Raw genomic sequence first — 25868 nt, forward strand, 5'->3', positions numbered from 1 at the left:
CAAACATATACAGAACTGTTTAAAAGGACATTTTAAAGACAGTAGAAGACATTGATTAAAGATGACTGCCACAAGTCACCTGACATCAGATATTGGAAGTCACCCAGCTTCTCGAATGTTCCAATGTGAATTGCAACTTAGACATACCATGACAAGCATAATGTGTTAGAACTTTACATTTGAATGTGGGGTCGATCAATTTAAGTTTGAGCAGAGGAAATTATGAAGTTCTGAGGAGAAAATTGCCTGAGATTAGATTGGGAAAATACATTTAAAGGGATCATGATACATCGGCAATGAATAGTGTTAAGTACCAGATCAGAAACTCCAGGATATTTTATGAAGTTAACCCAGACCCTAAATTTTGCATTTGATTTTGGCATTAGGGTGAACATAAGATGCTTTATTCCAGGTATGATTCGAGTGGCCCACTAGGAAGGTTTATCAAAACAAACTTTATTTAAGAACACAGTTAGAATATAACAAAATAATTAGCATAACCTTTACCAATACTTAAATATGACAAAGTATAATTCTTAACAGCTAGCTATCTCTATTGTTCCAATTTAGCAGTATCCTCCACAGATGTCAATCCCTTCTTGAGAACCAGTTATCACAGGAACCAAAGATGCTTACGTGGGTACTTGATTTGCAGCCTTTTGACATTTCTGGAGAGTGATCCAGACTGACACCTGCTTACTAATTCTCATGCAGTATCTACCAGAGAAAAATCCACCCTCAAACAGTAAAATCTTAGTGGAAAAGGCTTATTTCTTGGCAGATTCTAGTCTCTAAACCTCAGAGAAGGGAGAGAGGCATTTATTTTTCTCCCAAAAAACAGACTGCTTTGAGTTCTCTGTGAAAGCCTAGCTGTATCCAATCATATGACCTTACCTGTCAATCCACCTATTCAAGCTCCCCTCTGCAATACCTCAGGGGAAAACACAAACAACATATCCCTGCATTAATTCAAATCAAAACAGCATTCTTGTGATCAGTTGCTGCCCCCAAATCAACTGACTCGAATCCAACTTTTTTTTTAGCAATCTTTATTTTTCTATCCCTGTGAACTGCATGTTATTCTCCACACTGCAAGGTGAATGAGCAACGTATGACCTCTGCTCAGACTGCTTTGCAACCAGTGACAGGAAGGTGTCCAGTATGTGCTGACCTTATTTCCATTTTACTGCCTTCCATGTGTTACGGATGCCTTTAGTGAAGGGATGTACAAGAAGAACCAAGAAGTTGGCCTTGTAACTGAGACACTGGGAACTCTTTATTACAGGTGTGCACTGTCCACAGTCAAATGCGAGACTGCTTAAGGGGGTTCCACATTGGGAGGAGCAAATTCCCTAGGGGCCACCTGACCCATACTCTTCAAGGGGCAGTATGCGTCCCAAAAAGTCAACATACATATATCACAATATGGGAAAACATCGATTCTGCCATCATTCACCAGCCAGCCAACATCAGGGACTGTCTCCAAGAGAAATTTGAACGTAATAATACATCAATTCATAGCATCGTATAACACTCTCTGCCATCTGATATTTTTATTGTCCAATATTTCTTTGTTATAATATAAAACATTGATTTATTTTTCCCTTTCATCAGTGGAATTTTAATTAGCAAGCAGGAGAACCCAGGGGTATTTCTAGTTGGATTCCTATTGTAAAGTTGCTTGATTCTAAATTCCAAAGTATGTATTCAAATCTAAACTCTGACAGAAATTCTGAGCTCACACACAAGATGAGACTTTTAAGAGGATTGGCTGTATTATTTTTCTGCATCAGAACATGCTCAGGAGAGGACACAGGTCAGACAAAAATTTACTTTTGAGAACCCCCTCAAACTGAGATGAGGAGGAATTTCTTCAGCCAGAGGGTGGTGAATCTATGGGATTCATTGCCACTGTCATCTTAAAGAAAAATTGTAAAAATAATGGGGACAATTCTCCCAAAAAAGATCTAAAGTGCTGAATTTGCGGGAAAACTGATGTAAATCCTAATTGTTTTTTCAGTGGGAGTTCAGACTCGAATCTCCCACACTCTGTGCACTGCAGAGATCACAATCGGGAATATCATAAAAGCTTCGGCATGCGCAGTGACCCCAAATTGTCAGCCTGCAGTTTGCTGATCAGCTCGATCGCTGGCTAGCCTGGGACCCCCGCAGTGCTGTCCCCCCAAAACCCCTCATGGCCCAATCACAGCCCCTATGACCATTCCCGGGACAGCCCCGAGACCCCCCACCATCCAGGAGCGCCCCGATCTCCAACCCACTCCCCCCTGCTCCCCCCCCCCCCCCCCCCCCCCCCGACCCCAGCAGTGACGTTCCCCCCCTGCAGACACCCCGGACACAGATCCCCCCTCCCACGGGAGGCAGACCCCCCTCGGCAGACACCCCCACTTCCAGAAGACCCCTACCCCACCCCCGGGAGACAGACCCCTCCAATCTGACCACCCCACCCCCAGGCCACCCCTCCCCAGCCCCGATCGATCCACATGCAGATGATCCACACACACACACACACACACACACACACGCACGCGCACACACACTCACACACACACTCACACACTCACACGCGCACACCTCCCCCCCACCAATCACCCCCTAGGCCCCACCCCTAGACCCTGCCCCAATAGGCCCCATCCCATTGGCACAGCCCCATGCCCGATGGGCAGTGCTAAGGTGCCCCCTGGGCATGGGCATTTTGCCCCGTGGGCAGTTCCAGAGAGCACAGCTGGCACAGCCAGGGGTTCCCATGCCTGGGGGGCACTACCCCCATGCTGCCCGACCCTTTTAGGGGCCCCCGATTGCCCTCCCTTCACTCCAGCCAGGTCGTCCTGCTAGTTCCCTGAAAGTGGGGAGCTAGTCTGAACCCCACCAGAGTGAAATTGTACTGGCAGGATGGGAGATGCTATCGGGCCCAGAGACTTCCGTTTCAGGCCCAATAATCACATTTAAATAACATTAAAATAAGATTTAAATCTCTCACCTGCTGTTCCCACCAGTTTCCACGTGGTCCTGATTGTGGCGGATATCCGGCGCTGGGAGATGCGCACGGATCGGGAACGCATGTGTGAATCCCATGAATCAGCCGACACGCAATTCTCCCGGGTTTTTTTAGCACGGCGGGATGAGAGAATCACCCCAGTGTGTTTGCAACCAATTCACCTCATTGCAATGTAATCACTGAGAATGTGAGGTGCATCCCAATTTAGATGCAGGCCCCTTTATTATTGTCTGTTAATTGTACCTTGAAGATGTTAATACTTGGCTTCAAAGAATAATTAGTCCCAGATTTTTGCTCCTGGGCTACGTGTGCCCAGATGGGAGAACTCCCTGCCCTTGCAATCCTGATCTTTAAGGATGGCTGCCCGCCGGTCGGATTTTCATTCTATGGGAGCAGGCTGGATTAGTAGTGAGGCCCGCTGCTCCGAGAATTAATACAGAGACTGCTGGGTGCAGAGGTGGCTGGGCAGAGGTCCTGCCTCTGGGCTTTGGCACTTTGTTAAACTAAATTAAAATAAACTAAAACAGAAAACAGCCCTCCGGCCCTCATTCCTCACCCCCCCCCCCCCCATTCCCCCACACAGCCCTCAAGCTCCATGCATGCCAGTCTATGCCACTCAACACCCCTCACCCAACCCCTCTTAGCCCATCATACTCCATGCCAATCCATGCCCCTCCACCAACCCCCATCCCCCTTATAACATCTATGCCAACCTATGCCCCTTGACCCAGCCCCCATACCCCCTATCCCACCCCCCCTTGCACGTTCCCATTGCCCTTACGAAACAAAATATGATTGTTAAGATACAACAAACAAAAGCTCATAGAGTCAGTGCAGACTCAAAGGGACGAATGGCCTCCTTCTGCACTGTGGGAATTCTGTGGTTCTAAGAACAATATTCCAGAATGGTATCAAGTAATTGTAAATTCTATTCTAAATTAAGGAGCAAAAAATCTTAAATTACAAAGAGGTGATTAATAGATGACTATTTATTTTTCTGATGACTATTTTAGCAGAGGCATTTTACATACACAGATCAATGTTAATGCTAAGATCTGTACACAATTCTCCCACAGAATAATTTTTGGGCCAGGAAGACATACAAAACAGATTGTGTATATTTTAGAGCAAGGAACAATATTTCACGGAAAGAGCTCACAATCCCCCGTGTTTGAATAAAGGAAAAAAAACAACGGATACTGAAGTCTCATCCAGACTCGAATGAAATGTTGGCTCTATTCTCTCTCCACAGATGCTTGAATGTGGAGTCACAGGTGGACAGGGTGGTGAAGAAGGCATTCAGCATGCTTGGTTTCATTGGTCAGAACATTGAATACAGGAGTTGGGATGTCTTGCTGAAGTTGTATAAGACATTAATAAGGCCACACTTGGAATACTGTGTAAATTCTGGTCACCAGGATATTATTAAACTAGAAGGAGTGCAGAAAAGATTTACTAAGATGTTACCGGAACTTGGTGGTTTGAGTTATAAGTAGAGGCTGGATAGACTGGGACTTTTTTCCCTGGAGTGTACGAGACTTAGGGGTGATCTTTTAGAGGTCCATCAAATAAAAAGTGGCTTGGATAAGGTCAACATCTTTTCCCAAAGGTAGGGGAGCCTAAAACCAGAGGGCATAGGTTTAAGGTGAGAGGGGAAAGATACAAAAGAGTCTAGAGGGGCAATTTTTTCACTCAGAGGGTGGTGAGTGGACAAGTTGGACCGAAGGGCGTGTTTCCATGCTGTAAACCTCTATGACTCTATGCTGTCAGACCTGCTGAGAATTTTCCAGCATTTCCTGTTTTTGCCCCAATATTTGAAGCCTATTACATGGAAAATTATTGGTTGGTGTCAAACAGCCACTGTTCTAACTGTAACCAAAAGAGAAAATGCTGGAAAATCGCAGCAGGTCTGGCAGCCTCTGTAAGGAGAGAAAAGAGCTGACGTTTCGAGGCTAGATGACCCTTTTGGGGTAATTTTTAGCCTCTTTTAGCCTGTAGCCTCTTTTCTCTCCTTACAGAGGCTGCCAGATCTGCTGAGATTTTCCAGCATTTCTCTTTTGGTTTCAGATTCCAGCGTCCATAAATTTGCTTTTATCCACTGTTCTAATTGTGCTGAACTCCAGTTTCAAGGCAGCTCAGGAACATATATTTTGGGTAGAGCTGGAGTGCCGTGTAATATTTTAATTGACAAACAAGCACTTGAATAGAAGCATACCTTGCTATTTAAATAATAGGGGGTTCACTGATTAGAGGGAAGAACTCTATCCCACTCCACAGGAAAAGAAGCTTCAACCTTTGAAAAGCACTTGGCCCCTTAGCCGTTCCCACTCATTGTCAGGGCTAGAGTTTTTCTTTACAGGAAAGAACTGCTGGAAGAAGTGCCCTACACAAGACAAATCCCTTATTTGTTTTTGAACTGGGAGCAGGGCCCTGGAGAAGGAACAGAATCCAGCAGTCAGGATAGATCAGACCACCAGATGCAGGCTCAGTCCAGTAGGTACTTGGGATCCAGGTAGGAGCTGGTGCTAAAGTGAGGCAGGTAAGATGCTAAGTAAATCTCAGGTAGAAACTGTGGTGAACCATCGTTGGTTCCCACTGTGGGATTGTTCTAATGTTGTTGTTGGGCTAGGGTGTTCCCACTGTGGGATTGTTCTAATGTTGTTGTTGGGCTAGGGTGTTCCCACTGTGGGATTGTTCTAATGTTGTTGTTGGGCTAGGGTGGGATTAATACACCTGTGGTTGTTACTGTTGTGGCACATCCCAGTCGGGCTCCGCCTCCTGGGAGAGGTATAAGACCCCCTGCTCGGGCGGGACCTCGTCAGTCTGGGATAGTGTGTTTACGTTCTATTAGTTCCATTGTTAGACAATAAAAGCCTTCTGTTACCGAAGCTTCGAGCCTCGTGTTCAATTGACGCGCATCAGAAACCACAAAGTAGGGACAGGAGCTGTTAGGTATCAAGATCACCACTTGTATTGGCGACAGAGGCTGGGAGAATTCAATCAAAAGTTAATATAGACATGTTAAGTCTAGGCATAATTGACAGGTGTAATGGAACATTAGTTACAGAAATAATATGGTGGAAATATGCATGGCCAGAAACTAGAACACTGACAGCTACATAAATAATACTTTAATAAATGAATGTGGCCTGGTCACCTTGAAAATATTTGAATGAGTTATGAAATCATCGAAACACTTTTCTTTATTTCTGATATTCCTAATTTGTAAATAAACTTGTCCAGTTAACATAATGTGGAATGAAGTGTACTGCAGGCCACGGCATACTCTGTATGAAGTAAAAACACCATTCTCAAAACAGTACCAGAGATCAGTCGTTCTCAACCTGTGGTCCCTGGACACTGGTGATCCACAAGAGGTGGTCTGTGGAAAAGAAATACATTTACAAGTATTGCATATATATCATGATCAATGTTACATTATTATTTGAAATTGGATTGATTGGTCAAAATGCATAGGTGTTAGCACAGGTGGGCTCTGTATGATGTTAGGCCAACACAGTGAAGTTGTTACACATGTAAGACCAGTGGCCCTGCTCACCACGTCCATTCTCTGCAGGAGGCATTAGCTCCAAAGAAAATGCTTGCTGATCTCATGACCATTTTGGAGGCAGAGATTAAAACAGTTAATTTTATCAAGGCCCATCCACTGAATTCACAAATACTTGCAGCACGTGACCAGCTGGGCAGTGATCACCATCAACTACTTCCGCACACCAAACTCCATTGGCTGTCACAAGGAAAAGTACTCACACATCTTTTCACGTGGCAAGGTGAAGTGAGAATCTTTTTACTTGACTCAAAGTTTGAACTCTCACAATGCTTCAGTGGCTTGTCAAATTGGCATCTGTGGCAGATATTTTCAATCACTTAAATGGTCTCAATCTGAGTCTTCAGGGAAAATTATTTGATTTGATTTATTTGATTTGATTTATTGTTGTCACATGTATTGGTATACAGTGAAAAGTATTGTTTCTTGTGCACTACACAAACAAAGCATACCGAGTGCAGAATGTAGTGTTACAGTCATAGCTAGGGTGTAGAAAAAGATCAACTTAATGTGAGGTAAGTTCATTCAAAAGTCTGCTGGCAACAGAGAAGAAGCTGTTCTTGAGTCGGTTGGTACATGTCCTCAGACTTCTGTTTCTTTTTCCCAACGGAAGAAGGTTGAAGAGAGTATGTCCGGGGTGCGTGGGGTCCTTAATTACACTGGCTGCTTTTTCGAGGCAGTGGGAAGTGTAGACAGAGTCAATGGGTGGGAGGCTGGTTTGAGTGATGGACTGGGCTTAGTGACCCTTTGTAATTTCTTGTGGTCTTAGATAGAGTAGGAGCCATACCAAGCTGTGATACAACCAGAAAGAATGTTTTCTAAGGTGCATCTGTAAAAGTTGGTGAGAGTCGTGGTGGACATGCCAAATTTCCTTAGTCTTTTATGACAGTTTTTCATGCGCAGGGCAAAATAGAAGCGCTGATAAAGAAAATAGAGATGTGGGCCAAATGACCAGAGCAGTCAAATTCTTACTTGTTTGCCTCAGTCAAATCTTTTGGCGTGGAGATGCCGGCGTTGGACTGGGGTAAGCACAGTAAGAAGTCTCACAACACCAGGTTAAGTCCAACAGGTTTATTTGGTAGCAAATCTTTTGGCCACAGCAGAAACGTAGGGGGCAATTCTCCCAAAAGTGCTGAATTGGCAAGAAAACGGGTCTAGATCATGACTGTTTTCTCGGTGCAACTTCAGACCCAAATCTCCCACTCTGTGCAATGCAGAGGTCACAATCGTGAATATCATTAAAAACCCAGGGGGGGCAGAGCATATTCACTCCAAAGACTGACAGTTCTGGAACTCTGCAGTGGTCCCGAACTGTCAGCCTGCACTTTGCTGGCCAGCCCGGGACCCCTGCAGTGCTGCCCCTCCAGCCCCCCACCCCCCCCTCCAAGATCTGATCGCGGCCCAATTCCTGGGCCAGGCCCAAAACCCACCCCCCCTCCATCCTGGAGCGCACCGATGTCCAGCCCACGTTCCCCCAGCAGTAGCAATCCCCCACCACCCTCACCCTGGCAGACCCCCCCAAAAGCTTACAAAAGCTTTTGATGATGATCTAGTGGTCGAGACTATAAGGGAAAAGGTCAGGAACCGCTGTCATAGATCCCACTTTCATTCAATAACGGACATGTACAAATTCTTTCCTTTAGCTGCTGATAATATAGGACTTCACCAAATGAATCGAATAGCAGAACTGCTCACCTCTGTTGAATGTGAGGACCTCCACTCAAGGCTCACTCAACCTGAGAAAGACTTTATGAAGGAGATTGACAAAATGTCGGAGGAAAATGACAATTTATTCAAGACCAGGAAACGCAGAGAAATCAGTAGGTAAACTTGCCTAACTAACCTGATACAGCCACATTGTAATGATCAAGCCTTGCATATAATATATCCATCTTGCTTCATCAAAACCTAAAGTGTGAAATATTCTCCTTTTAACTGCCCTGTGTTTGAATATATTGGGGTAGATTTTCTGCCAGCTTGGGCAGGTAGAGGCCAGTGGGCACTGATTTTAGGTAGGCAGCAGCTGAAGAGCAGTCCCAGCCCCTCCATGGTCCCAGAAGGAAGCCTAAATATATCTCAGTACTGCAAAATGGAGCCATTTTAACAGCTTCCAAGGCTTATTGCCCACCAATTGAGGGAAGGTAAATTTACTTCTTGAGAATCAATGACCCCATATTTTGAAAGAAAAATGTGATTTAGTAAGTCCATAGAATTCCTCCAGTACAGAAGGAGGCCCATCGAGTCTGCACCGAATCTCCGTCAGAGCACCTTACTCAGGCCCTATCTCACTAACCCTATGTATTTACCCTGCTGATCCCTCTAACCCACACACATCTTTGGACACTAAGAGGCAATTTAGCAAGGCTAATCCACCTAACCTGCACGTCTTTGGACTGTAGGAGAAAATTGGAGCACCCGGAGGAAACCCACGCAGACACGGGGAGAATGTGCGTACTCCACACATTCACCTAAGGCTAGAATTGAACCCAGGTCTCTGGTGCTGTGAAGCAGCAGTGCTGAGCACTGTGCCACTGACACCCTTACACACTCTGATAATAATGAATGACATTACTTTTATTGTTTTTAAATGAATAAAATGCAAGTTTAGAAATGCATTTACTTTCCCATTTGAATGGGCAAGGTTCCTTACTTTGACTAGACCACAGTTACACCGCAATATTAGTCTGAAGCAAATAGTTGTGTGCAGCAGGTCAGACCAGAGTTATAATCTAGACTGCCTACGAAGACTGAACTTTGAGCTTACATGTAAGCACAAACACTTCTCCTGTGGAATTTTGTAATATTGGAAGAGAAGGGAAGGGAATGTCTGACTTCCCATAATGGAGACTGCATCAAATTTGTAAAGTGCCTTGGCAGTCCTGTGCTAACCAGTGGCTTCACACTGCACTAAAATGATTTTCCACATTGTGCTGAGTTTGCTGGAGGCAGTCGGACACCATTTGGCTTCAGTGTGCTTCGGAATCTGTTAGGGGGTGGCTAATGTGTCATTTATACATCATTGCACACCCAAAACTGCTCCATAAAGATAAAGGCAAAGTCACATTAGTCCCAGCTGACCATAGTGTAAGCAATGTGGTATCCCTTTGACTGCCTTTTTCATTCAAGCTTGTAGGGTCCATCTTCCCTTTGAGGGGGAGAGGTGACTGATGGTGATTTTAACCTCAGGATCAATACACCTCAGAGGTGGAGCAAGGTTGAGAAGACGGGTCTCTGTAACAACACACAAGTGGAAGAATGATCACTGCCGAAAAAGTTCAGCCCTGAAAGGAAATACCTTTAAGATATAAAGTGCAAATTTCACAATTGTAAGACACATTTTCTATGCCATTCTCATTTATGTCTGTTTCCTAGTTGGTATCAACGACTGTAATGAAATTCTGATTAAGTGGTTGAAGGAAGAAGGTGAGAGTATGTACTGGGATCGATTGTCTCGTGCACTCAGGCAGGTTGGCCGGGATGATGTCGATAAAGGTATCATTGATAATTAATGTACGTGTTTCAGTAAGGCACTAATTTGATAATCTGACTTCATGTTTATGGAAAATTAGAATCAGAGTATCATAAAATCATTACAGAAAGAGGCCATTCAGCCCATCAAGTCTGCACCTGTCGCAATCCCATCCAGGCCCTATCCCCGTAACCCCACTAATCCTCCTGACACTAAGGTCAATTTATCATACCCAATCAACCTAACACGACTGTGTAAGGAAACCGGAGCACCCAGAGGAAACCCACGGAAAAACGGGGAGAATGTGCAAACTCCACACAGACAGTGACCGGAGGCTGGAATTGAACCCGGGTCCCTGGCGCTGTGAGACAGCAGTGCTAACTACTGACTTTGCACTCACCTCAAAGTGAACAAGTGAACTGTCACTTTTTTTCAAACATGTTTGATGCTGACATGATTTCCAACTGGTCCGCTGACCTGAAGGGATTTTGCCGGTCAGCTATTTTAATGAGCATTCATAGACGCAAATGAATGCAAATGGTATTCACACCGCCAGGCAACAGGAGAACCAACCCGCCATTAACCCGCCATTGGGAGAATTGCAAACTGTTTTTATGCTGGTGGATTTCTGAGATTTTGGCTTCAGCTGAATTCTCCAGTCATGCCCCCCAGCCGGTGGAGTGGGACAATTCAGCCCATAGTGCTCAGTTAGGATGGAAGGTAGCCAGTGAATTGGCCAGCCAATCTGACAGCAGTGGCAGAGAGGGAGTGCTGATTTTAATGTTTAAGATGGTCACAGACAAAATGGCTGTGTTTGACTGGAAGTGACTGCCCTGCGATTGAAATCATTCACTTTACTGGGCCTCTGCTTTCCTGCTTCCTGGTACCAGTACATTACCTGACATGGAAGTTACTAATGTTCCCTTCTTCCACATCATTTTATAATCTTCAAGGCTTCGGGAATGGAGACTGACCTATGTTCCTGCTGACTTGGAGCTGTTGTATATTGCTGCCTGCTTCCTGAAATTTCAATTGACCAGATTAGACCATCAAAGGCATAGCTAAGTCCCTCACACCATTTTATCCACAACCACCAGTTCCCCACCCCTGTCTCACTTTACACCAGGCAGAAAGAGTTAAAATCAGCCCCATAAAAATGACTCAATTTTGATCTGACGTCTATGTTATATCAATACGGTATGCATTTTGAACTAAGCCACTGCTTATAACTGAGCGTGAGAAATTTGCTGGAATTGGCAAACGGGAAGATTAGCAGTAGGATTTTCCAGCCCTTCCCGCTGAAGGTGCACTCCCCATGGTGGGTTCCCCAGCGTTAGGATAAGTGAGCTACAGAAATTGCTGTAGACATCGGTGGGAGTGGAAGGCCCTGCCTAAGGCTAATGGTGAGCCGCCTCTGCCACTGGAAAACAAGGCGTGGAGGGGCCTGAAAATTCCGCCCAATGCTTTGTTGCCAATGGGTTTCACATATTCAGCATTGTATTTTCATGAAGTATTATTTGAGGAGAAAAAAAACTATTATGATGGAAAACACTTGCACGTAAATGACAAATAATGTTGCTTCTTTTTGCCAGAACTGCGGAAGAACATGAACCAGGACAAGACTTTGGAAGTGAATAAGAATGTTGTAGAATTCGGTAAAACATTAGAACATGCCGACTCCTCCCTAATTTTGACTGATAATGAGATTAAAATTGAAGAAAAAGACCGAGACAAGCGTAGTGATTGTAAGTTCAAATTATATCTGTTACACCTGGATGTGGAATCACACTCACTGCAGAAAAACAGAGCATGTTTTTCTTTCTTATTCTTTCATGGGTTGGCGCATAACTGACTAGGCCAGCATTTATTGCCCATCCTCAATTGCCCTGGAGAAGATGATGCCTTCTTGCCCTGTTACAGTCCATGTGGTTCATGTACACTCACAGTGCTGGTCGGGAGGGATTTCCAAGATTTTGACTCAGCGACAGTGAAGGGACAGCAATATATTATACTCTTTCTGCCTTGTGTAAAGTGGGGCAGGGGTGGGGGACTGGTGGCTGTGGATAAAATGGTGTGAGGGATTTAGCTACTCCTTTGATGGTCTAATCTGGCCATCAATATATTATACCAAGTCAGGATGGTGAGTGGCTTGGAGGGGAACTTGCAGGTGGTGGTGTTCCCATGCATCTGCTGCCCTTGTCCTTCTAGATGGTAACTTTTTGGAGTGTTGTGTGACACATCCAGGCAAATGGAGGGTATTCCATCACATTTGTGACATGTCCCTTGTTGATGGTGGACAGGCTTTGGGGAGTCAGGAAGTAAGTTAATCTCCATAGAATTCCCAGGCTCTGACCTGCCTTTGTAGTCATAGTATTTATATGGCTGTTCCCCTTCAGTTTTGGGACAATGAAAACCCCCAGCAATGGTGTCAATGGGAAATGGTTGGATTCTCTTTTGTTGGAGATAGTTATTGCTTGGCATTTGTGTGGCATGAAAGTAACTTACTGCTTGAAGAGCAGCCCTTAAACTTCCTCACACTCCCCCACACACTCCCTTGCCCCATTCATACAAACCTAAGTCAACCTATGCAGCCCACACACACAGTAAGAAGTCTCACAACACCAGGTTGAAGTCCAATAGATTTCTTTGGTAGAAAATGCCACTAGCTTTCAGAGCGCTGCTCCTTCGTCAGGTGTGGGAGTTCTGTTCACAAACAGGGCATATAAAGACACAAACTGAATTGACAATATAGTGGTTGGAATGCGAGTCTTTACAGGTAATCAAGTCTTAAAGGTACAGACAATGTGAGTGGAGAGAAGGTTAAGCACAGGTTAAAGAGATGTGTATTGTCTCCAGCCAGGATAGTTAGTGAGATTTTGCAAGACCAGGCAAGTCATGGGGGTTACAGATAGTGTGACATGAACCCAAGATCCCAGTTGAGGCTGTCCTCATGTGTGCGGAACTTGGCTATCAGTTTCTGTTCAGTGACTCTGCGTTGTCATGTGTCGTGAAGGCTGCCTTGGAGAACGTTTACCCGAAAATCAGAGGCCGAATGCCCGTGACCGCTGAAGTGTTCCCCAACAGGAAGAGAACACTCTTGCTTGGTGATTGTCGAGCGGTGTTCATTCATCTGTTGTCGTAGGTCTGCATGGTCTCCCCAATGTACCATGCCTCGGGACATCCTTTTCTGCAGCGTATCAGGTAGACAATGTTGGTTGAGTTGCAAGAGTAGGTACCGCGTAGCTGGTGGATGGTGTTCTCACGTGAGATGATGGCATCCGTGTCGATGATCCAGCACGTCTTGCAGAGGTTGCTGTGGCAGGGTTGTGTGGTGTCGTGGCCGCTGTTCTCCTGAAGGCTGGGTAATTTGCTGCGGACAATGGTCTGTTTGAGGTTGTGCAGTTGTTTGAAGGCAAGAAGTGGGAGTGTGGGGGTGGCCTTGGCGAGATGTTCGTCTTCATCAATGACATGTTGAAGGCTCCGGAAAAGATGTCGTAGCTTCTCCGCTCCGGGGAAGTACTGGACGATGAAGACTACTCTGTCCGCCGTGTCCTGTGTTTGTCTTCTGAGGAGGTCGGTGCGGTTTTTCGCTGTGGCACGTCAGAACTGTCGATTGATGAGTCAAGCGCCATATCCTGTTCTTATGAGGGCATCTTTCAGCGTCTGGAGGTGTCTGCTGCGATCCTCCTCATCTGAGCAGATCCTGTGTATACGGAGGGCTTGTCCGTAGGGGATGGCTTCTTTAACGTGTTTAGGGTGGAAGCTGGAGAAGTGGAGCATCGTGAGGTTATCCGTGGGCTTGCAGTACAGTGAAGTGCTGAGGTGACCATCCTTGATGGAGATGCTGTGTCCAAGAATGCAACCGATTCCAGAGAGTAGTCCATGGTGAATCTGATGGTGGGATGGAACTTGTTGATGCCATCATATAGTTGTTTCAGTGATTGTTCACCATGAGTCCAAAGGAAGAAAATGTCATCGATGTATCTAGTGTATAGCATCAGTTGAAGGTTCTGTGCGGTATCACAACTGCCTCAGCACTCAACGCCGACAACTGCCAGTCTCCAGATGCAATTTTACAACTCATCCACTTCATCCTGGACCACAATATCTTCACCTTCAACAACCAGTTCTTCATCCAGACACACGGAACAGCCATGGGGACCAAATTCGCACCTCAATATGCCAACATCTTCATGCACAGGTTCGAACAAGACCTCTTCACTGCACAGGACCTTCAACCGATGCTATACACTAGATACATCGATGACATTTTCTTCCTTTGGACTCATGGTGAACAATCACTGAAACAACTATATGATGGCATCAACAAGTTCCATCCCACCATCAGATTCACCATGGACTACTCTCCGGAATCGGTTGCATTCTTGGACACAGCATCTCCATCAAGGATGGTCACCTCAGCACTTCACTGTACTGCAAGCCCACGGATAACCTCACGATGCTCCACTTCTCCAGCTTCCACCCTAAACACGTTAAAGAAGCCATCCCCTACGGACAAGCCCTCCGTATACACAGGATGTGCTCAGATGAGGAGGATCGCAATGGACACCTACAGACGCTGAAAGATGCCCTTATAAGAACAGGATATGGCACTCAACTCATCGATCGACAGTTCTGATGCGCCACAGTGAAAAACCGCACCGACCTTCTCAGAAGACAAACACAGGACACGGCGGACAGAGTACCCTTTGTCATCCAGTACGTTCGCGGAGCGGAGAAGCTACGACATCTTCTCCGGAGCCTTCCACATGTCATTGATGAAGATGAACATCTCGCCAAGGCCATCCCCACACCCCCACTTCTTGCCTTCAAACAACTGCACAATCTCAAACAGACCATTTTCCGTAGCAAACTACCCTGCCTTCAGGAGAACAGTGACCACGACACCACACAACCCTGCCACAGCAACCTCTGCAAGACATGCCGGATCATCAACACGGATGCCATCATCTCACGTGAGAACACCATCCACCAGGTACATGGTACATACTCTTGCAACTCAACCAACGTTGTCTACCTGATACGCTGCAGAAAAGGATGTCCCAAGGCATGGTACATTGGGGAGACCATGCAGACGCTACGACAACAGATGAATGAACACCGCTCGACAATCACCAAGCAAGAGTGTTCTCTTCCTGTTGGGGAACACTTCAGCGGTCATGGGCATTCGTCCTCTGATCTTCGGGTAAGCGTTCTCCAAGGCGGCCTTCACGACACACAACAACGCAGAGTCACTGAGCAGAGACTGATAGCCAAGTTCCGCACACATGAGGATGGCCTCAACCGGGATCTTGGGTTCATGTCACACTATCTGTAACCCCCACGACTCGCCTGGGCTTGCAAAATCTCACTAACTGTCCTGGCTGGAGACAATACACATCTCTTTAACCTGTGTTTAAACATCTCTCCATTCACATTGTCTGTACCTTTAAGACTTGATTACCTGTATAGACTCGCATTCCAACCATTATTTTGTCAATTGAGTTCGTGTCTTTATATGCCCTGACAGAGTTGAGGAGGAACTTCTTCTCTCAGAGGATGGTGAATCTCTGGAATTCTCTGCCCACTGAAGTGGTGGAGGCTTCCTTGTTGAATATGTTTAAATCACGGATAGATGGATTCCTGATCGGTAAGGGAATTAGGGGTTATGGGGATCAGGCGGGTAAGTGGAACTGATCCACTTCAGATCAGCCATGATCTTATTGAATGGCGGGGCAGGCTCGAGGGGCTAGATGGCCTACTCCTGCTCCTATTTCTTATGTTGTTATGTTCTTATGTTTGTGAACAGAACCCCCACTTGCCTGACGAAGGAGCAGCGCTCCGAAAGCTAGTGGCTTTTTCTACCAAATAAACCTGTTGGACTTTAACCTGGTGTTGTGAGACTTCTTACTGTGTTTACCCCAGTCCAACGCCAGCATCTCCACATCATGCCCACACACCCCCCATGCTCTCATAGTCCTTACATCAACCCATGTCCTTTTACCCATCCCCCATGTCCCCTCATACTCCTTATGCTTCACAACATCCCCATGGCCCTTTATAATCCTTATGCCAACTTGGGGCCAACTCATGCCAACCCATAGCCTCCATCCACCACCAATTGAGCTCATCCACTTCACAGTTCCTTGACAGATTTGACAGTTCCTTGTCAGGTTTGCACTGCACAAACTCATCATGACTCCTTCAACTGCTCCTTCCAAACCCATGACTAAAATCTGGAAAGAGATGGACAGCAGATGCATGTGAACACCACATCCTGGAAGTTGTGCTCCATAATCCTGACATGGAAATATATCGTCATTCATTCCCTGTTCCTGGGTCAAAATCCTGGAACTTCCTCCCTAACAGCACTGTGGGTGAATATACAGCATATGGATTGCAGCAATTAACAAGGTGACTCAACACCACCTTCTGAAGGGCAATTAGGGATTGACTTTAAATACTGGCCTAGCCAGTGATGCCCACATCCCATGAATGAATAAAATAAAAGCTCCTCGACAGTTCCAATGAGTTTATGCACAATTCAGATACAACCATGTTTAATTTTAACAATCCCAAAGGGTGCCTTGCCTCTCCCAAAGGGGGCACCGGACCATATCCAAAGAGTATATTTCCTGTCCATAGGGATACCCTGGCTATCCAAACTAATACACCAGACCTGTTCTTACCTGGTCTGATCTACACAATTCAGGTGTCACCCTCCTAGTATACCAAAATCCCACTCCAGGGGAGGCATTGGTGAGTGAAATGGCCGACTCCTTCCGTAATCTGCAAATGTGCGAACCGCGGCCAGATTCCAGTCATGTCTGCAACAATCAAAAGAGTTTGTGTTTGGGAGTGGAACTTGGAGTTTCTGCCTGTTATTTTTGCCACCATGAACCAGGGAACCTGCTGAGGTTCAGTGATCTGGTTTGGACAGCCACCAAGCAAATATACTCAGATTCAAAATACCTCACCTGCTTTTGAATCTTATATTTTTTGAGTCACTTGCTTCCTGCTGACAAAAGAAAATCACACCCATAAACCTGTAATTTTCAATGGAGGGAGCTTCACAACTGTATAAAGGAACTGTGAAAATTGACAGATTTTTGAAGTTCAAGGAACCAGTTACAAAATGAAAGATCTTCACTGATGAAAAGGCAAATATAGGGCCCTATTTTACCATTTTGATTCTAAGTGCTGGGACGGACTTGAAACTGGGAGTGTTTCAGATCTGACTTTTAGACCTGTTCTCAGTCGCCCCATACACACTCTGCCTGAAAAAATATCAGCGATTCCGAATCGCACTGCACAAGCCTGTGGGCGGGGCTTAATGCACCCGAAATCCTGCAGCTTTGATCGGTGCCTCCAACAGCACTGTGCAGAAAAAAAATAGAATGCTGCTCCCCCGCCACATCCCTCCTGGGTCGGATAATGCCTCCCCCTGGCCCCCAACAAACATCGCCCCACTCCCACAACATTACTGATCCCCTTATCCCCCTTACCCCCCTGCCACCCAGGCCAATCGCGGTCCCCTCACCCCCTCCCCCCCCCACCCCCACTCCCACTGATCTCAGGCAGAGTGGCAGCAGACAAAGACCTCCTTCCCCCCCACTGACCTCAGGCAGAGGGGCAGTGTACCCCCGTTCCCCCCCCCTGATCTCAGGCAGAGTGACAGCAGACCCCCCTTCTTCCTCACTGATCTCAGGCAGAGTGTCAACAGATCACCCTCCCCCCTCACCCCCCCACCCCCCCTCACCCCCCCCACCTCCCCCTCACCCCCCCTCACCTCCCTCACCCCCCCCCCCCACCGATCTCAAGCAGAGAGCCAACAGATGCTCAGCACTTACCTCCTCACTAACTGGAGCGCCCGAATTAGACTTTTGTGGAGCATGTCTGTTTTGTGCCGATTCTGGATGGGCGAACGCGATGGTAGAGGGGGAAGTGCTGGTAAGGTTGGGCGTGCAGCCCATTAACTCAATTTTAATGCATGCAGCCATTTTTGGGCCTTGGTAAAGAGGGAACCGCACGGAGGCAGGCGCGGACCGCACTACTCGCCTCGCACCCGACTTTACCAAGTTTTCGTGCCTGAAAACGGGTGCAACTTGATGGTAAAATCAGGCCCATAGAGTAGAGTCATGGAGGTTTACAGCATGGAACCAGGCCCGTCGGCCCAACTTGTCCATGCTGCCCTTTTTTTTTCAACCACTAAGCGAGTCCCAATTACCTGCATTTGGCCCATACCCATCCTACCCATGGAAATGTCTAAATGCTCTTTAAAAGACAAAATTGTACCCCCTCTACTAGTACCTCTGGCAACTTCCAGACACTCACCATCCTCTGTGTGAAGAAATTGCCGTTCTGGACCCTTTTGTATCTCTCCCCAAAAGGACCAGAGGGACAATTTTTTTACACAATATAATTTTGGTTCATTGGGCTTCTTAAAAGCAAACCCATACCATTCCCATTCTGTGGTGTGATCATTCAAATCACTCCCGGCACAAAAAATTGGAGCTTGGTCAGAATTTAGGTTTGGTTTAACGCTCATCACTAACAAGGCCCCATTAATTGTTTACTCCCGTACCAGTTTTGCCAGCTCTTATATTATAACTCTACAAGACTTTGTGGGGTATTTTTTCCCCCTTTCTCTCCTTGAGATGAGGTGCTTTGTTGTTACTCAATGATCCACTTAGCTGCACAAATGAGATAACAAAAAAAAAAATCATTGCCCAATTAAGACAAGTTAAATGCCAGGACGGGAGCCAAAGTTAACACACTCCAGTAAGTTGGCGAATCCTTTGCCATGAGAAACATTGAATCATGTCTTGTCAACATAGTTTGTGTTGCGGGTTTGTGAAGCAATCAATATTACATCATAATTGCTTTAAACTAGTTCTCCATTTTACAATTCCTTTCACTACAATGACAGTAACTGACAACTTGCTACTTAAGCCAATTTGGATATAATACTTGGATTATAAGGAAAATTATTTCTTCTGTTCAGTCAAGCGTGCAAGTGAGGCAAATAATAAATATTTGTTTCAAGCATGAGTGCTATTGGATGTCTTGATTTGATTCGACTTATTATTGTCTCATGTATTAATATACGGATGATATACTATAGTATATCTATACGGGTGATATACTATAGTATATCTATATGGGTGACATACTATAGTATATCTATACGGGTGATATACTATAGTACATCATCCATATAGTTTATGGAGATATTGGAATAGTGTAGGTTAGATGGGCTTTAGATTGGTTTCACTGGCCGGCGCAACATCGAGGGCCGAAGGGCCTGTACTGCGCTGTAATGTTCTATGTTCTATACAGTGAAAAGTATTGTTTCTTGCGCGCTATACAGACAAAGCATACCATTCATAGAGAAGGAAATGAGTGCAGAATATAGTGTTACAGTCATAGCTAGGGTGTAGAAAAAGATCAACTTAATGCAAGGTAGGTCCATTCAAAAGTCTGACGGCAGCAGGGAAGAAGCTGTTCTTGAGTCGGTTGATATGTGACCTCAGACTTTTGTATCTTTTTCCCAACGGAAGAAGGTGGAAGAGAGAATGTTCGGGGTGTGTGTGGTCCTTAATTATGCTGGCTGCTTTGCCAAAGCAGTGGGAAGTGTCGACAGAGTCAATGGATAGGAGGCTGGTTTGCGTGATGCATTGGGCTACATTCATGACTTTTTGTAGTCTCTTGCGGTCTTGGCAGAACAGGAGCTATACCGAGCTGTGATACAACCAGAAAGAATGCTTTTATTAAGTCTGCCCACTTGCTTACCTCTTGCTCCCTCTCATGAATACTTGACTCAATGCTCATACAAGTTTCTCATTTGTACATTTATTGATCAGCTACCTGATGGAATCTTTTTTTCATTTTCAGTTCTGGAAATTAACTGGGATGAGCTGGAACTAATTGTTGAAATGGAGAAACTCCCACCTTATCCTAGGAAACTGACTGAAGGATTCAGGACAGTTCTTTGGGGGGTGTTCTTTGGATTTGTTGGCTCCACCTTCTTGGGTGCCATGAGTCTGTATTTTATCATTAAAATAACGGAGAAAGACTGCATGGAGATAATGCGTCGATCCAGTGTGCTTCACCGCATCAAACGTCGAAGAAAGCCAGTGCGGTGTTTGGTCTACTCTTCAGATGATGAAGGTTCACACATGGACAAACCATCTAACCAGTTCCAGCACTATTTCCCTTCCTTTCGTGCAACAAATCATGTACGAGAAAAGTCAAAATCAAGCAAGGCCACAAAATGAAATAGCGCTGTATCACATGTCGTGCTTAATGCTGAAGGAAATCTAGAAATTATAGACTGTTAAATATCAGTGACTCAATCGTCTGATTACTTTGATCTGCATTCGAAAAGGGAGATTTCTTTCCCACAGCGAAGAAAATTGCACTTTTGCACTTGTTACCTTGGACATGAAAATAAAGACCAATAAAGTATAAATAAGACAAGCTGAATTGAGTCTTTCTGAAGATACTTTGTTTGTTGTTAGTTGACTGTACAAGGAGGTGATGTCCCATACAAAGTTTGTCTCATCAAAATTATAATAGCACATCAGGAGGGAGAATAAGTGTAGACTACAATTCTGAGTAAAACCTTAGAATTATACTCGGTGTAAATTAACCCGAACCTGCCCCATACTCACTCGGCAGGTTAGGTTCAAACTGAGGTGTGGAGAATACCCAGCTTACAAAATGCACCCCAGCTAGAAAATATCAGCAACAGAGGCTACACTGAAGAAATTTAAAGCTTACACAGTCTCACTGAATGAAAACCAAGGAAGTTAAAAAGGGGAAACCAAAATAATTATGTTTTCATCTCAGCTGAAAAATGATTAGAAAGAATGAAGTTAAGTCGACTAAAAACACTGCCACTTTGGTTTCAAACCAAAGTTTGGGTTTTACACTGCAGCAGTTTAGTTAACGTGATCTAACATCTACTACAATATGATATTTATTTTCACATGTCTACTTTTCACCTGACCTGGTGGCAGTGGGGGTTGGGCGGGGCGGGGGGGAGGGGGCGGGGGGGAGTTGGGGGGGGGAGGGGGGAGGTTAAAGGTTCACTTTAATATCACAAATTAATAATCATTACATATTGATAATCAACTCCTCTGAATGCACACAGAAAAGATCCACACTTTGCAAAATCCTTATGTTAGGAAGATGATAATTATCATGGGAAAGACTCTTAGTACGTAGAGGATCAGAAGGACTCTAAAATCGGCCCCACAGGCGGAGGAGATGGTTAAGAAGGTGTATGGTGTGCTGGCCTTTATCAATCGAGGGATTGAGTTTAGGAGTCTGGGGATAATGATGCAGCTATATAAGACCCTCGTCAGACCCCACTTGGAGTACTGTGCTCAGTTCTGGTCACCTCATTACAGGAAGGATGTGGAAAAGATTGAAAGGGTGCAGAGGAGATTTACAAAGATGTTGCCTGGATTGAGTGGCATGCCTTATGAGGATAGGCTGAGGGAGCTCGGTCTTTTCTCCTTGGAGAGACATAGGATGAGAGGAGACCTAATAGAGGTATATAAGATGTTGAGAGGCATAGATCGGGTGGACTCCCAGAGGCTTTTTCCCAGGGTGGAAATGGCTGCTATGAGAGGACACAGGTTTCAGGTGCTGGGGGGTAGGTACAGGGGAAATGTTAGGGGGAAGTTTTTCACACAGAGGGTGGTGGGCAAGTGGAATCGGGGGCCGTCAGTGGTGGTGGAGGCAAACTCAATAGGGTCTTTTAAGAGACTCCTGGATGAGTACATGGGACTTAATAGGATGGAGGGTTATAGGTAGGCCTAAAAGGTACAACTTGTGGGGCCGAAGGGCCTGTTTAGTGCTGTAGTTTTTCTATGTTTCTATGTCATCCACTCAAACCCATTGATACTCCTTTCAACTTACAGCTCAACATCCATAAAGCACCACCAGTGATGTATTCATTTTTTTCACCCTGGCAATATACATATATTAATGTCTTGTTGCAACCACAGCAGATGTTATTTTCCAGGCAAGACAAATCCCAGAGAGAAACCTGTCTCATTGATCATAACCTTTTTTCCCGTATTTTAAAAATGAGGGAGAGAAAGCTATTGATCTCAGAAGCATCGAACTCCAGTAACACCTTTAGGATTTTGAAAAATTATAAAAATGGATTAATAAGAAAGAAAACTTAAGCCCATAAGGATAAAGTTTCATAGCAAAAAAAGTCACAAACTATCCCCCCCCCCCCGCCAAAAAAAAATCCATTTGGTCAGAACAGACACATAAACTACTCGGCAACAATTCCCTTATAGATTTTAAATTGTACAAATCCAGTAGTATTACCCAAGGGCAAAACTGCTGTCACTTTAGTAAAGGTATGCCACGTGACTTCTTGAAACCTTCGACTCTTTTGTGGACATCCAAGAAAGTTCAGAAACAAATCGATTTCTGAAACGAGAGATTTGCTGTCCTGAATGAATGGCTGTTTCAGATTTCATACCTTCTCTGAGCACTGAGTTGGTCTCAGGACATCTCCCCCACACAGCCACACAACTCCTCTCAACATCTTTCCTGAAATATCCTTCTCCCCTTTCATTTCTGATTCCTCAGTATCTTTTTTAATCTAAATTTTCCAAAATATAAAAATCTCTCATGTTTTCCTATTGCCTCCACAATCAGGTCAAATAGAATTCAATTATCTTCCCTTGTTTACCTTTGAATCCTTTGTAAGTTGTAAACATCTCTTAAATTCCACTTTGAAATTCAACAGCTGGAAAGCCAAGTCCCTACCTATCACCTAATACAAATTTCTAAAACCCCAACTATTTACTTATAAATCCACCTTGACACCATAGCCTCTCATTATAAATGCATGAATCTAGCACTCTCATACTTTTATCTCTCAGCTGTCACAGACAAGCTGTCTCTAATAACTTTCCCCAGCTCAAGTACATTGTGCATACACACGCAAACACCACCTTCTGTACAGAAAACTACCATATTCCCAAAACATATTTTAAAACATAACATCCATCTTCACAATCTCTTGAAGAAAAATGCTGAAACTGAGTTACTGTCCACTATTTTTGTTGAACTCGGATATTAGCAGGTATGGAACCAAGGTAATTGCTGGAGTTAAGGATACAGATCAGCCATGATCTAATTAACTGGTGGAATAGGCTCAAGGAGCTGTATGGCCTTCCTATGTTCACCAAGTTAATTGGAGAATTTCTGAAGGATGGCTGAGAATTGTGCTTGCACTGCTAATATGTTGCTATCTTTCAGTCCATACATACAGATTCCTTAACTCACAAGAACGCAGGTGGATTTAAATGAAATGCATAACATTAACCTTTTATTAGGAAGGTTTTCACTGAATTTGTTTCACAATTATAGCCTGTTAATTAAAAATGTTACAAGCAAAGCTATGTTAATGTAATCATAGGCAATTGATTCTTGCACTTTGCAGCCAGTTGCAGGACATTGGGTGGCATTTCCCCCCTCCCTGCCCACCTCTCAGCTGGCAGAGGGATGTTCTGACCCTGCCGCTTTCAACGGGGTCTCTCATTGTTCGCAACCTCCGTCACTGGGGAATCTGTGGTGGCGGTTTTGGCGTCTGCATAACCAGAAGATCCCACCCATTCTATAAGTATGCAGCACAGTGATTTCCAAAAATGGGTGCAGTTTAAAATACGGCAAATATTTGATTTTGTTGTCGTATCTTGAAAAAACGTCGCATTTCATTGGCAAAGGTATGTTGGGAAAGGACTTCTACTCACTGATACCCAAGTCTGGTGGTCGCATTGAAAGTTCTGGGATCAACTACTTTGCACTGGCCTGAGCAGGACAAAGCCTTGGGTCCATTCATCAAGAAGACAGATAATGCTAGAGGGGGGTTTAAAATATTCAGGTCAGGGCTGTGGGGTTGGGATCACCAAGATCCCAACTACTTACGGTGCCCAGAGGTCATATGTATTTATTTAGCATGTACATAGTCACTAAGTTGAGCAATTGCCTTGTCAGTGGCTAGATGGAATTCTTTAGGCCGCCTTCAAGTTTGGTCAGCCTTGACAATGTGAGTCATTGGCCAGAATTCTACCGGCACGCCCACCCCGATTCCGGGGACAGGCTCAACTCGGAGAATGGCATTCTCTGTTGGCCTTGGGTGGGATCATACAAACCTTTGGCGGACATGCCGGTAAAATTCCGCCCATTGTTTGAGCTGCATCACAGCTTCAGCCTGGATGGGTTTTGGTGACCCCACTGATGTTGGGAGGCGGAACAGAGGTCTTGGCAGTTTAAAAGGACCCACTGTTGCTTTGGGAGGTTGAAGCCAGGTGGAAGATCAGTGGACTCTACCTTGAGGGAGTGGTTTCTGATGGAAATCCTCCTGCCATAGACCCTTAGCTGTTATCCCTCGGGTGTGGTGGGTTTAACAATGTGAGGTGGCCTGCAGGAAGGCATACTGCTGGTGGGTTGCGGATGTCCTTAAATAAGGGCAAGCTTGGGCTGCAATAGACCTTCTCCAGCAGCTTGCCAATTGCTATTACCCTCCTGATGTGGCTGAGGCAATGATGCTCAGGACTGGGAGGCAGAGAAGGTGAGTTGGCTGAAATGTACCTGCGACAATGCATATTGCTGGGTTGAGCTATACATCAAAAAACTTGATGTGGGAAAATTGGTATTATACTGGGAGCAGAATTCTGCAGGTGAGTACGTTCTGGTGAGTGTAGAACACCTTAGGCCTGTGATCCACATGAGGTACCGGCCAGTTTACTCAGAGGGTTATTGTGTTTTTCTTTCTGCAGAGATCATGATAACAGACGTACAACAGATATATTGCAGATCAGCAATTTTTTCTCAGCCAATTGTTGACATTTCAATATCAGAAATGAAACAAAGGAGGTTATTAACATGCAGCTGGTAAAAATTGATTAAATGAAATGGCAGGGAACATCTAAAAGGAGGTAATTATTGTTACGCACAACAAGTGGAAGTGGTGGAAGAATCAATCCAGACTGGTCTGTTAGGTTCAAGCTGGTTTATGATAAGACACTTCCTCAGTGCTACTAACCTACAAGGAGCTCTCCACCCAAAGTGTTCTAGCTGTCTCTGTAAATGGGACAATCAATGTCACACATGTAACTAGCAATTCCCTTACACTGTGATTAATAGCACATTGACAATGGTGGTAATGACTGGCAACTTAATAGCCCCATGACTGCCATGTAGTATAAAAAGACAAATGGTTTCACAAGATCAGCAAAAGTAAATAGAAGTTGTCAGCTGAACAATAACTTACTGATATAAAGTGAGGCAAATGAACATATCCACCCCAGAATTCAAGCAGTACCCTTGCAATGCCATTTTGTTCCTTGCCATGCAAGTGATGTAACCTGACATCATCCATAGAGGAATAAGGAACTTGACTTGAATACATCTTTTAAAATCTCAACATTTCCCAAAGTGTTTTAAAACCAATTAGGCACTACCAAAATGTCTTCTGCACTGTCTCTTCATAGGCAGACCCATGGGATTGAGGAAGACATGCTTCCACTCTGATTCAATGAGCTCTGAAATAAAGTCCAATGTGCAATCTGCAGACATGCGGGGCAGCTGGTGCTTTACAGGTTGGTTGGATGGGTTATTTGGAGGTTTATGCACTCCCTCTGATGGCTTGGCTTCATCTCTGCATGATCCTGAGCAGAGTCCTTTGATGTGCTCGGTATCCTGCCATACGAGACTTCTCCATTTTGGTCGGTCGCAAGACATTCTCCTACGAGTCGGCCGGTATATTTGACCTCTCC

General features: G+C 45.0%; 1 protein-coding gene across 1 annotated transcript; it reads left to right on the plus strand.

Moving 5' to 3' along the window:
- Positions 1–8235: 8235 nt before the first annotated feature.
- On the plus strand, positions 8236–20330 carry tmdd1 (transmembrane and death domain 1). Its single transcript, XM_078241962.1, has 4 exons — positions 8236–8404; positions 9957–10076; positions 11646–11798; positions 19948–20330. The coding sequence occupies exons 1-4, from the start codon at positions 8254–8256 to the stop codon at positions 20328–20330; spliced, it is 807 nt and encodes a 268-aa protein (XP_078098088.1). The 5' UTR covers positions 8236–8253.
- Positions 20331–25868: the final 5538 nt, after the last annotated feature.

The sequence above is a fragment of the Mustelus asterias genome, chromosome 25 (genome assembly GCF_964213995.1).
Source record: "Mustelus asterias chromosome 25, sMusAst1.hap1.1, whole genome shotgun sequence".
NCBI classification, from domain to species: domain Eukaryota; kingdom Metazoa; phylum Chordata; class Chondrichthyes; order Carcharhiniformes; family Triakidae; genus Mustelus; species Mustelus asterias.

Bases quoted from the DNA above. Each gene is read 5' to 3' on its own strand.
- tmdd1 (XM_078241962.1), top strand. From the start codon at position 8,254: ATGAATCGAATAGCAGAACTGCTCACCTCTGTTGAATGTGAGGACCTC. The intron at 8,405-9,956 runs GTAGGTAAACTT...TCTGTTTCCTAG, and splicing joins CAGGAAACGCAGAGAAATCA to TTGGTATCAACGACTGTAAT. The intron at 10,077-11,645 runs GTATCATTGATA...TCTTTTTGCCAG, and splicing joins CCGGGATGATGTCGATAAAG to AACTGCGGAAGAACATGAAC.